At 40.7% G+C, this 20208-nt stretch overlaps 5 protein-coding genes across 16 annotated transcripts; 3 read left to right on the top strand and 2 right to left on the bottom strand.

The window, feature by feature from the left end:
• Window positions 1-1542: 1542 nt before the first annotated feature.
• Window positions 1543-2277, top strand: LOC103979679 (eukaryotic translation initiation factor 1A). Its single transcript, XM_009395851.3, has one exon. The coding sequence runs from the start codon at window positions 1613-1615 to the stop codon at window positions 2045-2047; it is 435 nt and encodes a 144-aa protein (XP_009394126.1). The 5' UTR covers window positions 1543-1612; the 3' UTR covers window positions 2048-2277.
• A 1946-nt stretch (window positions 2278-4223) lies between these two features.
• LOC135606629 (bidirectional sugar transporter SWEET4-like) lies at window positions 4224-5793 on the bottom strand. Its single transcript, XM_065097685.1, has 5 exons — window positions 5667-5793; window positions 5557-5593; window positions 5092-5470; window positions 4723-4842; window positions 4224-4601 (listed from the first exon to the last, which is right to left on the bottom strand). The coding sequence occupies exons 1-5, from the start codon at window positions 5779-5781 to the stop codon at window positions 4356-4358; spliced, it is 897 nt and encodes a 298-aa protein (XP_064953757.1). The 5' UTR covers window positions 5782-5793; the 3' UTR covers window positions 4224-4355.
• A 1171-nt stretch (window positions 5794-6964) lies between these two features.
• Window positions 6965-12899, top strand: LOC135608575 (probable protein phosphatase 2C 5). Of its 2 annotated transcripts, none has more exons than XM_065101629.1 (11): window positions 6965-7303; window positions 7509-7637; window positions 7774-7876; window positions 8028-8165; window positions 10203-10282; window positions 10423-10476; window positions 10745-10861; window positions 11250-11304; window positions 11391-11423; window positions 11525-11571; window positions 12633-12899. In XM_065101629.1, the coding sequence occupies exons 1-11, from the start codon at window positions 7023-7025 to the stop codon at window positions 12754-12756; spliced, it is 1161 nt and encodes a 386-aa protein (XP_064957701.1). In that variant the 5' UTR covers window positions 6965-7022; the 3' UTR covers window positions 12757-12899. The 2 variants fall into 2 exon arrangements, with proteins under 2 accessions (XP_064957701.1, XP_064957702.1); XM_065101630.1 differs by having other exon boundaries at window positions 6966-7303; window positions 8028-8138.
• A 385-nt stretch (window positions 12900-13284) lies between these two features.
• LOC103979682 (uncharacterized) lies at window positions 13285-18671 on the bottom strand. Of its 11 annotated transcripts, none has more exons than XM_065101633.1 (6): window positions 16199-18665; window positions 15550-15669; window positions 14636-14880; window positions 14410-14560; window positions 14216-14268; window positions 13285-13653 (listed from the first exon to the last, which is right to left on the bottom strand). In XM_065101633.1, exons 3-6 carry the CDS (start codon window positions 14660-14662, stop codon window positions 13549-13551), a joined length of 336 nt encoding a protein of 111 aa, XP_064957705.1. In that variant the 5' UTR covers window positions 14663-14880; window positions 15550-15669; window positions 16199-18665; the 3' UTR covers window positions 13285-13548. The 11 variants fall into 11 exon arrangements, 10 of the variants coding, with proteins under 10 accessions (XP_064957705.1, XP_064957706.1, XP_064957707.1 ...); XM_065101634.1 differs by having other exon boundaries at window positions 14636-14700; XM_065101635.1 differs by having other exon boundaries at window positions 14636-15669; window positions 16199-16271; window positions 16342-18665.
• A 229-nt stretch (window positions 18672-18900) lies between these two features.
• On the top strand, window positions 18901-20124 carry LOC135608574 (signaling peptide TAXIMIN 1-like). Its single transcript, XM_065101627.1, has 2 exons — window positions 18901-19224; window positions 19397-20124. Exons 1-2 carry the CDS (start codon window positions 19124-19126, stop codon window positions 19518-19520), a joined length of 225 nt encoding a protein of 74 aa, XP_064957699.1. The 5' UTR covers window positions 18901-19123; the 3' UTR covers window positions 19521-20124.
• Window positions 20125-20208: the final 84 nt, after the last annotated feature.

Here is a 20208-nt window from a genome sequence, read left to right as displayed (position 1 = left end):
CAAAGGGGGGTGAGCGTGTGGGCGGGCTTCTTAAATCCAAAACGAGTCCCGCTCTGGAAAATGCCCGCCAACTCAAAATCGGGAGTAATTTATCGCTAGAGAAAATTTTTTTAAATGAAAAAAATATGAAGATAAAAATAAGTTTTTTTTTTCGGATAAAAGATAAATGACAGTGGTAAGATTCAATGTTAACGCTCTCTGATAACGCTATGGTCAAGATGTCAGCACGACTTGATTTAATTTTAGATACGTAAGATTGCTTATGCGGATGCTCGGGTAGCAGAAGTACACGTCAGGTTAAGTTAAGCTATGAGTCGTGTTACTTGCTTTTTCATCGTCGGCCCCTTGCACATATGTCGAGGTCGGGATATGAATTTCCTGATTTAACATTCCAAAACTTAATTTAGCGTTAAGTGAAATAAGAATGAGTTGAATGTGTGTAAGTCCTCCCTCTCCTGATTAAGGAGGGTTAGCTCTTATACCTACCGGGATGAGTTGATCGTACGGGGTCAATTAACTACAGTCGGCTCCTCGGACAGTCGACTTAAGCCTATATATGAGCGCGCGATCGACCTGCATGGATTGTCATCACGTGATATCGCCCTGAGTTTTCCGGGACGATTATACCGTAATGATATCGTTTATACGGAGGGGGCAATGAGCAACTATCTATCACGTGTGTGCTGCATGCCACATCGAACTTGAGTCCATATGGATGATCCCGAAATATGCTATATCATATATGATTAAAATCCTTATCATCTAAACTAGTTAATAATTTTAAAATAAATAACTAAAAATTACTATCAATAAGAAAATCTTCACCTTAGTCCAGCCAGCAACTAACATTTTTTTATGCTTTGAGAAGATTGCTTAACCATTGTATTTTATGCTGAAATGCGGGATAGAATATCCTTCATTTTATTGCATGTGATAGTTTGACTATTCAAGTATCGTAAATTCACGTTGAAGTCAAGTGTTTTTTTTCTATTTGTGTCGACTAAAAGTTGGATTTATGGTATTAAAAAGTATATATATTTAATTTAATTTAGCTTATGCTAAATAAGTTGTATGCCAACTTCTCGAAAAAAAAGTCATATATTTTGGACTTTTTCCCCGATTACAATGTTTTTGAATGGAGTTACCATATTATGATTTAATAATAAAAACATTATGGGACTATTGAAAATATTATAACTGTAGTTCAATTGCTTTAAATCTTATTGATCTTAGTTCTTAATGTTATCATAAGTTTCAAAGTTTTATTTGGCATAAATGATTTTTGAAAAGAAATACGATTATTTTGCTATATTTCATGATAAAGATGATAAATCTTTATTTTTCTATTAAATTTTAATTTTAGGTATATATATTCTGAAAATTTTGTAATATTTATAGTTAATTAGTATAGAAATAATATTAATCACATACGGCCTCCTGACGAGCCGCTTATTATGTCGGTAGTGGCGTTGCTTTATGATTAGTGCAAAGCCAGATTCCCCAACACCTACCTCCCCCTCCTCTTTAAAAGCAAACAGAAATTAATCGAGAGGGAACCGGAGAAAGAGGGATCCAGCGATAGGGTTAGGGTTTCGATCGGCTTTCGAGAAAGATGCCGAAGAACAAGGGGAAGGGAGGGAAGAACCGCAAGCGAGGGAAGAACGAGGCGGACGACGAGAAGCGCGAGCTGGTCTTCAAGGAGGACGGCCAGGAGTACGCTCAGGTGCTTCGGATGCTCGGCAACGGCCGCTGCGAGACCATGTGCATCGACGGCAGCAAGCGGCTCTGCCACATCCGTGGCAAGATGCACAAGAAGGTCTGGATCGCGGCCGGGGACATTATCCTGGTCGGCCTCCGCGACTACCAGGACGATAAGGCCGATGTCATCTTCAAGTACATGCCCGACGAGGCCCGACTCCTCAAGGCGTACGGTGAGCTGCCCGAGAACATTCGTCTCAACGAGGGCATCGGAGGCCTCGACGAGGAGGACGAGGGCGCTGCCGATGATTACATCGAGTTCGAGGATGAGGACATCGACAAGATCTAAGTGAATGGGGGTTTTCCATTGCGTCGCCCGATCTCATGAATGATTTCTTGGTGATGATACGTTCCTTTTTCAATTAATTTTATGCGTAAATCTGCTTCTGGAATTTGGTTATAAGTACGAATATGCTTATGTGCTTTTTAAATTCGTAAATTATGTGAGTGTTGTTGCTGGTACGAACAAGATTGTAACCCTTATCTGATATGATGATGATGCGTGTGTTGCCTTTTTAATGTTTGTTGTGCGTTTTCTTTTGTGCTCGTAACTCTGGTATTTTGTTGCTTAGAAATTCTGCAGTTGATGTTTCTGTGCTTCTACTGATTTCCATCGGACACCTATTATTGAAATTGAAATGACATGGGCAATTCTTCCGTTAAATTGTTGTCTCAAAGGTGTTTATGTTCATAATGTTTTCCAAAAAAAAAAAAATTATGCTTGTCTAGTATTGATGGTGCCACATGGGAACAACAATCAGATTTGACATGAAAACTTGCTTCCTGATTGCACTTGGTCTATCGTTTGGTTTTGTTCGCAAACATGTTCCTTTCGTGTCTCCTTAAGATGTTAATTCACGGCTTCTATTGGATACTGGCCACCCTTTAACTTGCTATGTGAACAAGTTTGCTGTTAATGTTAATTTTATCTTATTCCATGATTATACGTTTGAAACACTGTTGATATCTTCATCACGATGATCTAAATGCTATCGTAGATACATGCTCTTTGTGTTGACGTCAATAACTGCATTATCTCCTAGATCTCAAGTAGTTCGATGGAATAACCGTATCATGTTGATCTAAATGCAATCATATTCTTGGAGATACTGTTAAAAATTTAGTGAGCACCAATGGTCATTAAAAATACTTGGGAAATTTCAAACTCAAAAGGATGGGGCAAGCTAGGTATCATGAAGTGGCATTGTTCAGTTGGAAATTTAGTTAGTCAATAAATCAAGAGATGTGATCACACAATAGGAATGGCAACCGGAGGCGACAGAATTTGATCCCTCATGTGGTATTATTTGGCCTAGATATGATTATTTTGTGAGTATCAGTTTGGTTGGCATATATTATTTTTATTCTATGTGAGTTGCTAAACTTCATTTAAACTTGAAATAGATTGTCATGCACATCTGGAACCTGCGACCTTCGCTGGTTAGAGCTAATAATAATAGGTCAATACTAGTATAATATTAAGCTTTTTCATTTGCAGTAAGTTTATGCAACCAAAATTTAATTTTCCTAATTGAATAAAATATGATGATGTACACACTGGGAATTATTAGTGCATATTTTTTACATCCTTTCTTGCTAGTTAGTTTGACGACTTTGAAGATTGTTAAGATGCAATCCCATCTCAACGTGTCACTCGTATGCCACTAAAACTGTAGTTTTCCTGTTCCATATCATCCATTCCATTTGCTGCTCTCGTTTATCTGAATTATGTTCAGCTGCCTTGATAATTTTATCAGCCAAAGAATTGTACGAGGAAAAAAGAAATATTATGTTCAGCTTTTGCGTTCGGAGTTAGTTGCATTGTTCGACTCATGGCGATGCCCAACTATCCTTCCTAATCATTTGTCAGGATCTACTTATTCTTAAATTTGAAATTTACTGAAACCTGCCCCTAATTATTTCCTCTTAAGCAATTCTATTCTTAAATCATATCACACAAATCATCCAACATCTTTTGCTGATAACTTATGGTCATTATTTGCACCTAAGAGCGAGACGCAATCTTTGTTTGTCGGTCATTTGTTTCGCTCTCTTCCCATCATCGTATGTATTATTGGGATAGGGGATAGGCGGATCGGGCCCTCCCGGTTGACGAGGACCAGCAGCCCACTAAACCGAGAGAGCCTGCTGTCCTCGCGTGATATCAAGATGGGACGTCATCGGATGTGACGTGTTGCCTCTTGCGGATTCCTGTGTACCGATGCATCCATCTTTTGCTGTTCACCTTTCCCCTCTCGTGATGACTTACTCGCGACCCTTTTGGATTTGTCGTACACCATGTGATCTTTTCTTTTTATTTATTTATGGGAATTTGTGTTTCGAACATCCTTCTTCTTGGCTTTCTCCACCACTTTCGGATCTCAAGTTATCGGCTTGACATAGAGAAGAGATCTTAGGGATGAACACCTAACTGACTCTGTGAATCGCGAGCATGCAGCAACGGGTTACCAAAATAGTTGAATATAACCATTGTCGAACCGACGATCCCATCTCACAGTCTCCGAATCTCATGGGTTACATCTTAGGGAGGAGGGAGTGGAACACCACCATTGCAGCAGCCAGCAACCACCTCGTCGTCATACCTCAAGATTCTTGTTCGTCCCCATGGAGGATTTGTTGGTCTCTTCGACTGATATCACCCCGCTTTCAACTCGTATCCCTTTTGCCACCACCTCCTCTTCTAAGCTTCTTCCGTTTGGCTTCACCAGCCCGATCTCTGCTTCCCTTCTCCCTCCTTTCTTTTGCCGTGCAGTTGATCCGTGGTACACCGCGTGTAATGCGAGCTGAGCGACTGCAAACGCCACTCCCAAGCCATTCGGTATCTGGAGAAAAAAAGTTTCCAAGGCGGAACTATGTGATCGAAATTATTGGTAGATAATGTGAAATGAAGGGACACAGTTGTCGAGTATCGGTGTTTGGGAAGAAGAGGAGCGAGCGGCTTACGGTGATGAAGAGGTCAAAGCGGATGGTGGCGTAGGTGGTCCAACAAAGGCCATTGAGGAAAGAGGCCAGTGAAAGGGGGAGAGGCATGAACTCCACGCTCCTTGTCCGTATCACCTGTCTCTGCATCCATCCAGATCCAAACCACCTACTTCAGCAGTACCAGATGAAGACGAAACAAGGAACAAAAAAGCACAAGAGTGGTCTTGCGTTCTTGTTCTTCGATTCATTTCGGTGACATCTCGGTAGGGAATCGAAACAAGAAGAAAAAGAAGAAGAAGAAGTAAAAGGTCGGCATGCAAGTCTAGTCTAGTGGTGCCACCAACAACCACTTGTGCTCTACGTGATCACGCTAGCCATTCAAAAACATACCATGGCAGCCAAGGGAGCGGCGTACATGCCGGCCCCAAATATGACGCAGAGCACTCCAGCGATCAACGACCGGCGCTCGTGGCTGTGGACGAGAGTGAGGATGAGGGCACCCACTGCACCCACGAAAGCAATCTCGAGTAGCAACACCAACAACACACGAAGCCGCTGGTCTCCGTGGGAGCAGCCAAGGAAGACGAACACGTAAATAAGCTCGATGACAAGGCCCGAGCCATTGATGGTGAGAACCAAGGTGCTATGGGGGTGCACCATGGGCAGCCCGTACAGCACCCACATCATGCAGTTGAGTAGGGTTGCCAGGTACGGGGTGGCCGGGAATTGCTCCACGCTTCTACGCTTCCATATCCTACAGAACGTTGGACTGGCAACAGATCAAAGATCAGTAGCGGTATATCCGGTGGCACGATATAATGAAGAACACCGAGGAGTACTAGTGCTCGTGCTTACGCTGGCGAGAAGAAGAGCACCAGAGCGGTGGCGTTCCCTGCAACATTCAAAGCAATAATTTTTGAGGAAAAACACAATGGCTTGGGTTTGAAAGCATGAACCGAGTTTACCCATGATGCCAACAGCCGTGCGGATGGTGTCCGCTGAAACCACCATCTTCCCGAGAAGAAGAACACAACACCGTGGTGATATCTCCAAACCCCAAGGCCAATGGCAAACGTTCATATAGAGAGGAGAGGGAGGTGGGATCAGGTCTCTCCGGTCGGGTCGGTTAAAGTAGGACATGGAATGTGGGGGTGGGGGGAGTTACTGTTGATAGAAATGGACAACAAAAGTAGGCTTTGCCGTATCGTTGCCGTAAAAGAGATGAGAGTGAAAAGAGCAAGTAGTGCATGTTAGGCCGGCCCAAGAAGTTTCTTACTACCGTCCTCCCTAAGGTGTTGTGATCTGCACCAACTCTTCTGCTTTGCTATTCTGGACTTGTCAAGCCATGTGAGGGTCTCCGTCTCTTTCCGGTGAAGGAGAGATGCGTACGAGAAGTTATCGTTTTGACTTGTATTATTAGTAGACCTGCACAGAACATTTCGAGGAATCATTCACTCGCATTTATGGCTTTGATAAACATCACGATGGACTTCCTTATCGCTTTACGTCACTGTTATTGATGTGAGAAACTATCATCGACTGTCGCTTAACTATTCAACGTAAAAAAGATAGATAGATATGCCAGTAGAGGTTCCGCCGAGACACGTATGGCTTCAGAGTTCCTCCCTTGTTGCACTGATATGAAATATGAAGCTTGGTTAGGCAAAGGACCACCGAATACTCAATTTATAACCAGTATGATAACGCTGCATCGTCGACATCAATTCGTCACCGAGATATTTCGAAATCGACAGTTAACTACGCTGGTTTTCGTATTAATCGATAATTCCTATGCATGCAACGAGGAAGCTTAGTTATTCTTGTCACTACTGCATTCATTCTACAGTGAATTATGTTTTTTATATATATTATGGTAATATTTGAATTGTATTTCCTTGTGCTTATTTGCTGATCGATCATGGCCACGTAGACTTCATCAATGGACGCCGCCAAGGGATGCTCCGATCGTAACGGTAGCACCGGTGGGCCCGACAGGAGCTGAATCTCGAACGAAGTTAGCGGGGGCGAATGATCCACGTGTCGGTGGACCCAGATGCGTTGTGGGCCTTCACGATTGTTTTCTATGATGGGCCTTCACGATTATTTTATATGATGGGCGTTCACGAATCGTACGGCGGAGAAGCGGCGAGCGGCCTCATCGCCACTCTCTCGGTCTTCCATGCCACACCCATTTTTTTTTTTATTATTTTCTTTAAAAGAAATTATTTTGTTATTATTGTCTTCTTTTTTTATTAACCATCGTTTTGTTATCCCCCCTCCCCTCAACTCCGCGAGCGGAAACCACTCGCTCTGTCGCTCGCATGGCGCTGGTGAGCCCGCGGCTGCCTCGATCGCTGCCGTGCGATGGAGCCGGCGGAGGAGGTCGGAGGAGGAGGAGGGCGAGGGGGACGTGGTGCTCGGCCATCGCCGTCGACGCGCCGCTGGCCAGCGTCTCCGGGATACGGTGGGGATCGAGCAAGCTCCAGGGCGCGCGATCGGAGATGGAAGACGACGTCGTCCTCCGATCCGACGGCCTCGCGGGCTTCTCCTTCGCTGCCGTCCTCGACGGCCACGCCGGCTTGTCCTCCGTGGAGTTCCTCAGGTTTACTTCACCTTGTTTTGGTTAAGATGGAAATTTTGGTCTCTTCATATCCAATTACGAATTTTTATATCGAGAAGCTGAAAGCATTTTTCGGTGAAAGTTTTGATGATGATGATGATAATATTGTAATAAATATGGTGGTAATGATATCATTCCTCTGTTTGAGTATCGATTGGGATCGATAGATGCTTAATATGTCATGCAGGGAGGAACTGTACAAAGAATGTGTACTAGCGTTGCAAGGTGGGTTGCTCTTGACCAGCAAGAACTTCGCTGCTGTAAGAGATGCAATTCAGAAAGCCTTTGAGGACGTCGACGCAAAGCTCTTGATTTGGTGAGCTCTTGTACAACTAACGAAAAGTTACCAACATTGAACTTTTGCTCAGTTTTTGTATTTCCTGAAACTTAATGTACTGTGGTTTTGTCTCATCATTTAAGATTTACAACTTATTGGTTTCTTTTTTGCAAAGGCTTGAACAGACAGGGAAGGAGGTCGAATCTGGTGCAACTGCAACAGTTATGTTTATCAGGAATGACATCCTGATCATCTCACATATTGGCGACTCATGTGTGGTATCCCCTGTTCTTATTCTGTTTAGGGTATTCTAGTCATATCATAGTTCCATATCCCACATAACAATGACTGAACTACATTCTTATTTAGATGCAAACGTTAAAGTTAAATCTCTGGTTTGCTGCCAATTTATTGAAATTTATGATGTAGGTAATATCTCGTACTGGGAAAGCTGAAGTGCTGACAAATCCACATCGACCTTATGGAAAAAATAGAGTTTCTCTTGAAGAAATCAAGCGTGTCAGAGCAGCAGGTGGATGGGTGTGTTTCCTTATTTTGCTCGCGCTCGTATGTCGCGGAGATGAGTTTTACCCAACAATCATGTGATATATAATGATATCAAGCCAACTACATCACTTGACGTGCTTATGTTGAATTAGTTTTCTCCTAAGTCATAACGATCCTTATTTTCTGATTTGTTTACAAGATCTTATTTCACCAAATTTTTTCAAGGGGTGGGATATTGTTCAGTAGACATTTATTAAGAATTCTCTTAATAGCAAACTTTACATTACGATCACTAGATCTTTACTGGTAAATGTAGGGACTGCAGATTATTTGCATTTTGCACCATTAAATGCATTAGTAGGGGAACACAGCACATTTAACTCACACATTTTACATATTGATTATTTTAAGAAGCATAAATAGAACAGCCTACCAGGTGTAGTAAATCTTTGCCAATTTGTCTGATTGTTCAAATTTGAGAAATGTCACTTCCAGTGTAAAACCTTTGTCTGAAGTCTTGAGTCTGTTCAGACACTGTCTGATTTTAAATTTAAGCCAGTTCAGTTTGGGCATCCAGACAATATGATTTGAATTGCTAGGTTAACAGTACTTAGGGGGTTCCAAGTTATATATCAAGTTAATAATTTTCATATGAAAATTGTAATTTTGTAATCTAGATATTATGTTTTATGTTATGTTGAAAACTTTGGTCAAACCTGGCTGATCTAGTATGTATCATATGTTTTATATGGTAAAAATTGGCTCAAAGAAGGCTGGATTTGAGTGGCCCAAAAGAAAAGAACCTGGTTTTGAGCAAATAACATCACAAAAAACTAACTTCAGGTTGGTCATGTCAGGCATTTTTACTGCATGTCCGACTGCCAAGCCAGACCTAGTTTTTGGCCACCCAAACCTATTGTAGCCTGGTGCAGGAGGCTCACACCAATGAGGGTTTAGTGTGGTGCATATATATACATATATGTATATATGTATATGTATATATATGTATATATTTGTATATGTGTATACATACATATATTATATGTATACATATATACATACATATATATATATATATATACATATATATATATTAGTCTTGCTCCACATTCGGAGAGGTCGTTTCCATCTCTCATAGCATTGTGTGTGTGTGGTCTAACACCCACATTTAGAGAGGTGGTTTTCATATCTAAGATACATAGTCTTACTCCACGTTCAGAGAGGTTGTTACCATCTCCCAGACCTTGGCATCCAGGGTAATGGACTAACCTTCATAACATTGAGGTTGACCCTCAAAATTCATAGTGAGATAGCTCAAAATTCATAATTAGATATCTAAATCTATGGCCTACCCTCAAAATTCATAATGAGACTGTTAAATCTACCAAATAATTAGTAGATATGGCTTATAAATATACTCTTACCATTTCCAAGAGTACTCTAGGGTTACTGTCACTATCCTAATTTTTCATTCCCACTTGACCATGTATGTAGAATACCAAGACAAGGTCTCAGAACCGGGTGGTTGGGTTATCATCTTTCATCTATTCTTACTTAAGGTGTCTATTAGTCCAGTAAATTTAGGCCCTAGTATGCTGGACTTGGTTTAGGCTCTTATTTGTGATCAAATTGAATCATAAATCTCTAAACTGGTTTGGTCGAGGTTCAGTGTATCATCAATGTCTTCAGCCATAAAGAACACATGTAAATGCAGGCAGGTTAAAGCTGTAGAGTGGATCTAGTTCTCCAGAAACTGTCTGGTTTACCTGATTTTTCAAGGTCACAGGTTCGCATAGATTTTGCAAACTCTCCTATGGAATTAAGGCACACAAACATTATATTCATATAATGCTAAAAAATTCATTATTACATATTAAACACACAAGTACTACACTTCTGGCTTCTTAAAGAACGTTTTTAAGAAAATGCTATGATATCATTTAAGATTGTGTGCAGAATCTTTATTTGTCTTTTAATCTCTTTGCCTAGATTTAATTATAAAGAAAATGCTATGATACTATTTAAGCTAGTGTGAAGAAGCATTTGTTTCGTGTGTCATCTATACATTTTGTTCTAACCAATACCTGACTTCTGTAGATTGTTGATGGACGAATTTGTGGGGATCTTGCTGTATCCCGTGCTTTTGGAGACATGCGCTTCAAGTCGAAAAAGAATGAGTTTGTTCCTCAAAACTCTCCTATGTTTTTCTGTACCTAAAATTTACTGAAATTGTCTAAAGGAAAATTTAAATTTTGTTAATGCCACTATTTGTAAAAAATGATAAAGTAACCTTGCTGTCTCAATCTTTTCTGTTTAGGATGCTGATGAAAGGAGTTGAGGAGGGGCGATGGAGTGATAAATTTGTCTCCCGGTAATATACTGAGACAATATAACGTTGCCAACATTCTTACCCCATGTTTATTATTCTCAATTTTCAATAATCTTTTCCTTTCTTTTGGTATGGAATGAAAAGACTCAATAACAACAACACAACAAAGCTGTAAAGTCCCGCCTATTTGGGGTCGGCTATATGGAATGAAAAAATTATGATTGAAAATTTTCTTTTCATGTTTGTATTAATAACCATCCTTTTGAGAGGGCATGTATCAAATGTATTAATACATTTAAGTTCTTTGTAGAATCCAGTTCAAAGGAGATCTAGTAACCTCTTCACCGGACATAAATCAAGTTGCACTTGGCTCTGATGTGGAGTTTGTATTACTGGCTTCTGATGGTCTATGGGACTATATGAAAAGGTTTGTGTAGCATAAGTGCCTTGAAGTAGATATCTTCAATTAATACTGAAGAAACACATAATTGCACATCCATGAACAACATGAGCAATATTTACCGGATGGCTATGATCACATCAACAAATGTATCGGTTGGAATTATATTTCCTTTTGTCTTTGGATATTTGAATGGTGCACTTTGACTGATATCTTGCACTTCTGCTGGAGAAATGGTAATAAAATTAAACCATGTACACGAGTGTGCTTACAGAAATTAGCCTCCCACTAAGAGCGTGACTTTCTCTAAGTGGACTCAAATGTTGTGCTCCCTGATGCAAAGATGATTAAGATAATTGCTCTCTTTCTTCCTGATGAATGATTCCTGACATAAGCAAGCAACTGGTTTGTTCAGCTCAGATGCGGTTTCTTTTGTTAGAGATCAGCTTCGTCAACATGGTGATGTTCAGGTGCATATCTGTCATCTCAGTTCTTATTATCTGGCTTTGAGGATTCTGTATACCTTACTAAGCTTCATTCTCTTGGTTTTGTTTAGTTAGCTTGTGAAGCACTAGCTCGTGTAGCTCTGGTACTTCTCTTTACTGATGGCTTGTTACTGGACATGTCTCTCATTTTAGGGCAATTCTCATCAGAGATTATATCTGTCTGATAATCGCTTTTATTCTGCAGGACCGACGATCACAAGACAACATAAGCATAGTTATAGCTGACTTGGGGTACTTATCTTGCACCTTTTTTTCTGAAAGTAGCTTTTCACTGTTTTAGTTGCTTTGCAAAGTTCTCGAGTATTTCATATGATCATTTGAGTTGCTTGCTGATTCACAAATTCACATGCAAAACATGAATTAAAAAGATTTGAGGTTTGGATGGCAGAAAATATAATACTTTCGGCAAGGTGTTTTCTCAGTGTTGCTTACGAGCAAAAAGAGAAAAAGCCATGGATGGGAAAGAACTAAATATCCAACTAAAAGAAATATCATGTCTTCTCTTAAACTGTCGAGGGGAAGAAAAAGAATAGAGACCACAAAGGCTGGAAATTCATCTTGGTTTTGATTGTTTTGGGGGGTGCGTGGTTTGGAGTTTGGTCAAGTATTATTTCTACTTGGTCATGAAGTGAAGTAGTTGAAAGACTCTATTAAATAACAGCATAAACCATTTGGTATGATTTCTGGATAATATTGAAATCAAAATAACAAAGAAGGTAAAACAAAAAGATTGCACCAAGATACTTGTGAGATTTTCATATTTGAGTTATGCAGGACCCCAAATTATTCTTTGTAGCGCTATATCTTAGTGATAATGGGACTAAAATGATGAACGGAGCTTGTACCCATATCGATGAACAAGCTATGAATGTGGATGAACAGACCGTGAATATGGGACACGACACCTTTCTCTTTGTTCTTCATTATCTTTGGGTGTAATGTGGCTGGGTCACAGACAAAATCTTCTCGACAATAACAAGAAACTCATATGATGAAAATATCTTGTGCCTATGTATCAACTTACAAATTGTTAGGTGACGAGAAGCAGCACCATCCTTTCTAAATCGGTGACTGATCAAACACATGACATAGTGGTACAAGGAGAGAGTTGCCATAGACGAACGGAAAATGCGAGGGAGCCACATTATAAACGTGTTGCTTGTTCCAATACACACAGATAGATGTGCTGCAACATAGGAGAATATTCATACTTCATAACTTGATAATTATCATAAGTGTTACTGTCACACTATGATCCTTGGGTTCATAATATGTGTATTGTATACGTGCAGGAGGACAGATTGGCAGAACTTGCCGGAGCAGGGGCCAAACTACCTGTATGAAATAAGTCAAGCTTTGGCGACAATAAGCGTGGTTTCTTTAGGAATCTGGATGTCCTCTTTCCTTCTTGTTTGAAACAAAGCGTCGACGAACTGTACATAGTTGTGGATTGTGGATAGATCCATGTTCACCACATGCTGGCTCGCATCTTCTCGATAAATTGAAATGTACTTTGTACACGCTGCTTTGATTTGTGAGAGATTTCTTGTTCTCCGTCCCATTTGATGTGGCATGGGTCATAGTTCCATCTCTTCTTTTGGTGTTCTGATGAATCCCATCTAACCTTTGTCATGGTCAGATGCATAAATGCTCATTTGGACATCTAATTTATAGGGTTTAAACTTTAAACTCTTTCCATTCAATTATGTTCTGTTTTTAATCGCTCGCAGGCGGTCGGTCGGTCATACACGAATTGTAAGTGTAGTCCAAAATACTAAAAAGAAAGATTCCCTATTTATCTATTTGTTCTCTTACCATTACTTTTATGAACCGAGCGAGGGTTTCAGAAATCATCACCTCATGAACTCTTCATGTGTTAATCGAACACAAATTTGAACGCGTAGAGAAAAAAAAAGTAAAAGGTCGAAATTTAGACAACCAACAACAACAAACCTTCTCCCTTCCATTCATTATATGCTCAAACTGTAATGTTATTTCATAGCACTACAGAAACTCAATGGCAAACTAACTATTTTATTACATCCCTTCTTTGCCACACTGTCAAAACAAAAACCATATCTGGATCCTAACCTCTGTTGCTCGGTGTATAGCTGCAATAGATATAAAGATTTTTAAGTACCGTAGGAAGAGAGTATAGCTGGTTGGCTCTTCTTATGCAGTAATCTCTCTCATGGAGGAGAATCCAAGCTACAGACCCCTGCCTGGCTTTCCTTTCCTGGGATCATGCCTAGGGTTGGGTCCTCCGTAGTCATAATCCAGGGTGAACTCTATCAACGCCTTTCTCGTATGCACCTGTCGGAAATAAGGACATTAAGATTATTCGTATCAAGAAGCATGAAGTGCAGATTGGAAGCCATCAAGGAAGAAAGAAGTAACATAACCTACATGTGTAGGACAAATTATATTACACTACAATGCTCCGATCTCATTACACCAGATCATCCTTTAGTCTTATACCCACCATGGACTTGATGGATTCCTGTCAGTTCTACTATTGAGATTATCGATCACTTGCACAATGATTCGAGTCTTTACCTAAAAGAAATCACTTGTACAATAATATTTTCATGCCATATATTCGATGACAAAAATTCAATCATCTTGGAACATATCATTGCATCACATGTCTATTTAATGCACCTTAGTGGTTGTTGTCTATAAAAAAATGTATATACACATGTATGTATCTGTGGCTCGAAACTCGAAAAAGTTCATTGCATTGGACCATAAATCTAATCGCAATGAATCAAAGCTGGCAAGCCACACCACCATGGAGCCTTTTCATTAGATTTCATGCCTAAACTAATGCCATTTGCCTGCTCGGCACGCCTAGATAAACAGATATGCACATTACCTTGGTCACCTGCAAGGCAGGATAAGTTCCATCTTCTGAACTCCCAACGAGGCCTGTAAAGATGAGATGCAGTATGTCACACAAGAAAACAATGAAAAATCACACAGATGAAAAAGGAAATTAGCTTTCACACCTAAAGATGACTCAAATAGGAAAATTAGCAAAAGGATGATAAAGAAGGCTTTGAATCTAACTGGCATGGTTGAGGTTATTGTTGCTGTTCTCAGTAGGCACTTTGGAAGGTTTCAAGAGGGTCGGGACCAAGGCTTCTTTTATGCTTGGGCAGCAGCAGATGGAGATGCATGCCTTTGCAGCTTTTGGCATGGTCCACCACCCATGATTGCTCTGGACAATGATGATGAAATCCATTAGCTACAAGTCAACTGCACTAACTTCGGCTACGTCAGAATTCCTGCTTGCCTGTTCTCCACCAGAAAGATATTGCATGTGGTGGTAAAGAAAGACGACGATGTCTCTTGTGTGACCTAATTGAAATTGCTATTAGCCCACTAAAATTAATACTTTTAGCTATAAGCTATTGTGCATGGTTTGCGGAGTCGAGGCTGCCGCATTGGTAAGAACTTTATCAGAACATTTCAAGAAAACAGCAAAGATCATATTACAAGGGATGCATCTGATCCAAAAGACTGGTTCCTTCCACCTTTCTGATTTCATGTGAAAAAGAAGCAGATAATCAGTGTTAACAAAGTAGATAAACAGTGAAAACACACTTCATGTTGGATGGCAAGGACGTATAATATAACTTGCAAATAACCTCACTGCTCAATAGTTCAAATTATTCTTTCAAGTAGGATACCTGATGAACACTATGTTTATGGGACAATGGTGTTTGCAAAGTTATGTGAACCATCAGAAAAATTCTAGTTACAGGACATCTCGTACGACTACAGTGAGTCAGATTTTCCACAGTTTATGGAATATATATGAAGCATCCTGATAGTTAGGTATGGGATCTTCCATCACTAACAAGTCAAGTGCACATCGATTCATACATTCACAAGAATGCAATATGCTTTTTCTTATGAAACTGTGTAAAATGCAAAAAAAGATTGCCAGATCTAATTGAAACTAAGCCACACAAAGTGGACCAAAGTCATCAAACATGCTTGATTAAAACAAGCACATGTGGCTGCAAAAAGTTGATGAAAGCACTAGATGTAAGAACCCAAATATCAGTCAAATAAAAATAACAGGATGATCATCTTCTTTGCTTTAATCTACTATATTCTGCATCTTTGCTCTTTAATCTGTAAATTGTCATACTTTGTGCATGATTAATTACCGTAAATGGAAAAAATCAGGACCTCACATACCTGTCACCAATGAAATCTTCAGACAATCAGGTCCATGACATGGGTGGTCGCCATCATATCAAGGATACCGCATTCATGAAGTTGACCTGCTTATTGTCCATATCCTTTGTGTTTATTGCTCTGTCATGCATGGTTCATATTTCATACCGTTAATCTCCACCATATCAAGAAATGAATAGTACGACAATGAATGTTGTTGTACCCCTTTGACTTCTTTTACCTAATTTTGCACAGCATCATAGAGCCTTTGAGCTATGGATGCAGAATTTATTAGTGTTGGCAGATCATATTCACAGAGTTAAGTCACTAGTTTTTGATGATAAATAACCACATAAATCTTTTTATGGTGTTTAAAGTCAGTGACTCAGTGAGGTCTTTCAGAATGTGAATGCAATTTTCCTTCATGCGTCAGAGCAAATTTGAAAGTACAGGTAGCATGTAAATCATCCCACTGTTATCACTCATCAAAATGTAAAAGACATTATGCACAGTAAAAGCTGACAACAAACATTTCATACATTCGTCTGGCCGAGCTTGCCTGCATTTTATCCTAATATCACTTTCCAACTATATTTATAAATTGCAGAAAAAATGAAGATAGTGTTGTGTGAACACCATGCCTAATATTCAAGAAATAAGTATTTTGTACCTTGATCTGTGTTTGCATGAGTGTATCATAGCACAGCTTGTGAATGAAGATCTCATAAGATGGTGACCTGCATCTTTTGCATGCATAAACCTGAGCATCAATCAATTGTATCTAATGCATATTTTCTGATTTAGAAAGCTTACCAAGTTCACCAATCTCCTCATCTTGCATGAGAAGTACCTCCAATAACATTGGAACTAAAGCTGGTACTGCTTGCTCAACAGAGTATAGCAAGGAATATCAGAAATATTCATTTAAGAGGCCAAACTCATTAACACAGGTATGAGCTCTATGGCCTGAAGAGCAGTAGGCTCCTCATCTCCCCTCACAGCTCTTGCTTCATTGTTGATTATGTCCTACTTGTATGATGCAAGTTTGTCATAGTAATTACTGAGCAGACGATAGCAACCAGACACTCAAATGCAGGCTATCATATCTTCACCTCTGGGGATAAAATTACTTCACAAACAGCTACTATGATAGAATCTCACTCAACTGAAAAAGGAATAGTCCACCACATGGGGTTCCTAGCAACGCAGAGATGGGTAGGGTCAATGTATTTAACCGAAACTCTGCAAATCGAGAGGACGATACTATGGCTCAAACCTTAAGTCACCCAAGTCACAAAGATACAACCTCACTGTAGCATCAATGCTCCCCCCCTAAAATCTTGCTCCATGTCGTTTGAAAATTTTGCTTGTGCAAAATCTGAATGCATTGTACAATGCTCAATTAGTGACCAGTCTGACGTCCATGCTCATTCTTAGTATGAGAGTCCGTACTGCCAGTGCAGTCTTCTGGGAGTATAAATGACCAAGACTACATAGATTTTTTTATGTTATGTATGGTATATATCAAATTACTAAATTTGTGGGACTGAGTTAGACTAGGCTCAGACTGGAATTTGGATGAATTTAGGCCTTCAGGTCACCCTAACCAAGACCCAATTTTGAAAATTGGCAAACCGGACTAGTCCAGTGATCGGGTCAGGTCATGCAGGTTAGGATTCGATCCAACCCAGCATGATACTAAAGTCAGCATAGGCCCAAAACAAAGATTTTGCTTCCATAAGAAAGCAATTATGTCATGGGCTGCGACAATGCTGTGATGCTAGGCAGGTAACTCATGTAGAATACTAACTTTGTTCATGGAAATAATCCCTTCAGATTCTGCATGAAGTTACAACTGTCAAGAACATACGAAGGAAGCAAGCGTACTATGTACACATCCTTATGACCACACTAAATGATATTTTCTGCATGCTACAAATATACAAGCATTGCATTTCTTCCAAAAAGAAAAAAGATGACCAAGACGGAAAAAGATCCTCGATCTATCAGTTCCTTCAACAAGACAACAAAAATATGAAATTTACAGATACTCGAGTATGAAATCCTAGTCCACATCCACATTCATCTTTCTTAGATCTTTTAGGTTTCTCACCCTCCATTTCAGTCCCCAATTCTCTTTTCACCTCTATCTAACACTAACTCCATCTCTCAGTGCAGTGCAACGGGAGAGACAGGGAGCTACACGGCATATGGGTGCTGGTGCCACCTAGACTTGGTAGTGGAACCACCATCAGAGGAATGCACCATCCTCTCGAAAGGGGGTATTAACACTGAAAACATTAAAGATCCCTCCTTTTCTCTTCTCCTTTCGGCCACTTCATCTCCTTCAAATGTTTCAGCTCTAATTCTCTCCTCACGCTTTTCTTGCTTTCTCTCTTCCACTGTCCCTAGCAACTGACATCATGCTCTCTTCCTACCCAGCTATTGAGGCCCCCTCTATTTCTATGTTAAGTTGGTAGAGATGTTTCATCCTGCAAATGCTCCCAATCAAAATGGTGAACTGCTTCACCAGTTGCAAGCACAAATATCTGAACAATTAGATCTTCATATCTTCTGTGACATCATCACAAAGCACATATAGTATCTTCCACCAACTGTGAAGTTCAAGAAATTGATTTCTCTCACGGAATTAGAGGGCAGAACATCCAGATTTTAAGTCCAAGCTCAAGCGTTGCCATCATGGTCGCACACTGCAATTCCAAACCTCCAACACCCAAGTCAGACCACTATCCGAGAAAAAGTCTGGGTAACGGCGGAGTAACCCGCATGATACGACTACAAAAGATAGAGTTCCCAAAGCCAGTGCCTGCGAATCGTTGCCACCCTCGTCTCCTCAAACCGAAGAGATGATGCTGCCTCCAATTCCAAAAGAATCTAACAATTGGATTTGATTAGGTCGAAGAAAAACGAAAAAAAATCAACCTGGAGATTGAGTCGGTGGAGTGAATGCAGGAGGAGCAAGAGGTTGTGGCAGTGAGGTAACCGATGTCCTCTTCACCGGATCCGTTCGTCTTCCAACCAGGCGGAGCGGAGTTTCTTCGCGCGAGCCGCTCATCGTCGGATGCCGCTTCCCCTCTTCTCCGTCGGATGCCACCGCCCCCTTTCCCGTGTAAATAGGCTCGTCAATTCGTCACACCCGACCCGACTCGACTCCGTTGACGTATAAGTTTAACCCGAATCCGTTAAATCTCATACGATGACATGTCGTTCAATTTACACATCATATATATATATATATATATATATATATATATAAGGCTGAAACTATTGTGTCTAATAATAATATATGTCTAAACTAATGATGTCGTTTCGTGTCTCAATAACATCGTTTATGGTTCTGTTTCTTCTGTTCCTTCCTCTCTCCCTCGTCGTCCGCTCGTTGCGGCTTTTCCTTCTTCCCACTCGCCACTGTCTTCTCCCTCCCACTTCCTCGTTTCGCCCCCATCGCCAATTCCCAACCCCCCTCCGATCTTTCCTGGTAATCGAACGAACAGGAGATCATTCGTTTCGTGGTGGGAGTTAGAAGTAGAAAGGAGTAGGAATAGAAGGGCGGGAGAGAGGAGGAAGAAGCAAGATGTGCTGCGAGTGCCGACCGCTCGGGTGGCTGCTGGGCCTTCCCTTCGCTTTGCTCTCCCTTCTCGTCTCCATCGTCGGCGCCGCCATCTGGATCGTCGGGTACGTCGACAGCCTATATCCCTTTCTTCTTCTTCTTCTCATTCTTCGTTTCAGCATCGGTGAATGCCAATGGATCGATGAGCTGCGCTATCAGATTTTGAATTGATGGGGTTTCCTTTTAATCTTCCTTCTCTAATTGTTTTGGGGGGGGGGGGGGGGGCTGCAATTGCAGGCTGCCGGTATCGTGCATCTGCCCGTGCTGCCTGTGCGTGACGATCCTGGTGGAGTTCGCCGTCGAGCTCATCAAGGCGCCGCTCCACGTCATGAGGTGGTTCGCCTCGCAGATCCCCTGTTAGCCCCTCATCCTCTTTAACCACCCATATTCCGAGGGATTTCGCTCGGTACTCGAACGTCATCTCACCATTTCCGCTTCACATTTGGTTTCTTAGTTTATGCGGTGATTCTTATCTTCCATCGTTGTGCATCCACTGCCGATTCATACTGTTTGGATGGTAGTTTTGGATTCCGGATGATGTTATGGATCAGATGGATGAAAAGATGGGAGGGTGGCGTTGGGAGTCTAGGAAGCATGCAGTGTTTGTTGCCCATGATGTCCATGGATCGTATCGAGGAACAATCCATGCATTTCCATCACAACCCAACTAGCGTCGGACTTCCATCTCTCATATTTCAAATCATCACTTAATATCTCAGTCAAGTATCCCGGTCTTAAAGCATGTTATGGTGAAATATTAATATTAGATGGTTCGTTCGTTCGTTCGTGGGTTAATGAAATTTATATTGTTTAGGAGGAATGAAGTATGAAAGAAATATTCTGATTTAGAGACGCTCTCTTGAATACAAATTCTAAAAAAAATAATAATAATAATATTTGAATTTCCATTTAGAGAAAGCTACAGAGACGACACAATGCGTGACCAAAACCTCAGTTAACGTAATTAAAGGACCCAATTTTTATGAATCCGAAGCATACGGACGGACGGACGGACGGCCGTATTTGATACCTCGATGCAGGCTGCATGC

This window comes from Musa acuminata, chromosome BXJ2-3 (assembly GCF_036884655.1).
Source record: "Musa acuminata AAA Group cultivar baxijiao chromosome BXJ2-3, Cavendish_Baxijiao_AAA, whole genome shotgun sequence".
Lineage (NCBI taxonomy): Eukaryota > Viridiplantae > Streptophyta > Magnoliopsida > Zingiberales > Musaceae > Musa > Musa acuminata.
Note: the sequence above shows the minus strand (reverse complement) of the source record. Positions and strands in the feature narration are given on the sequence as shown.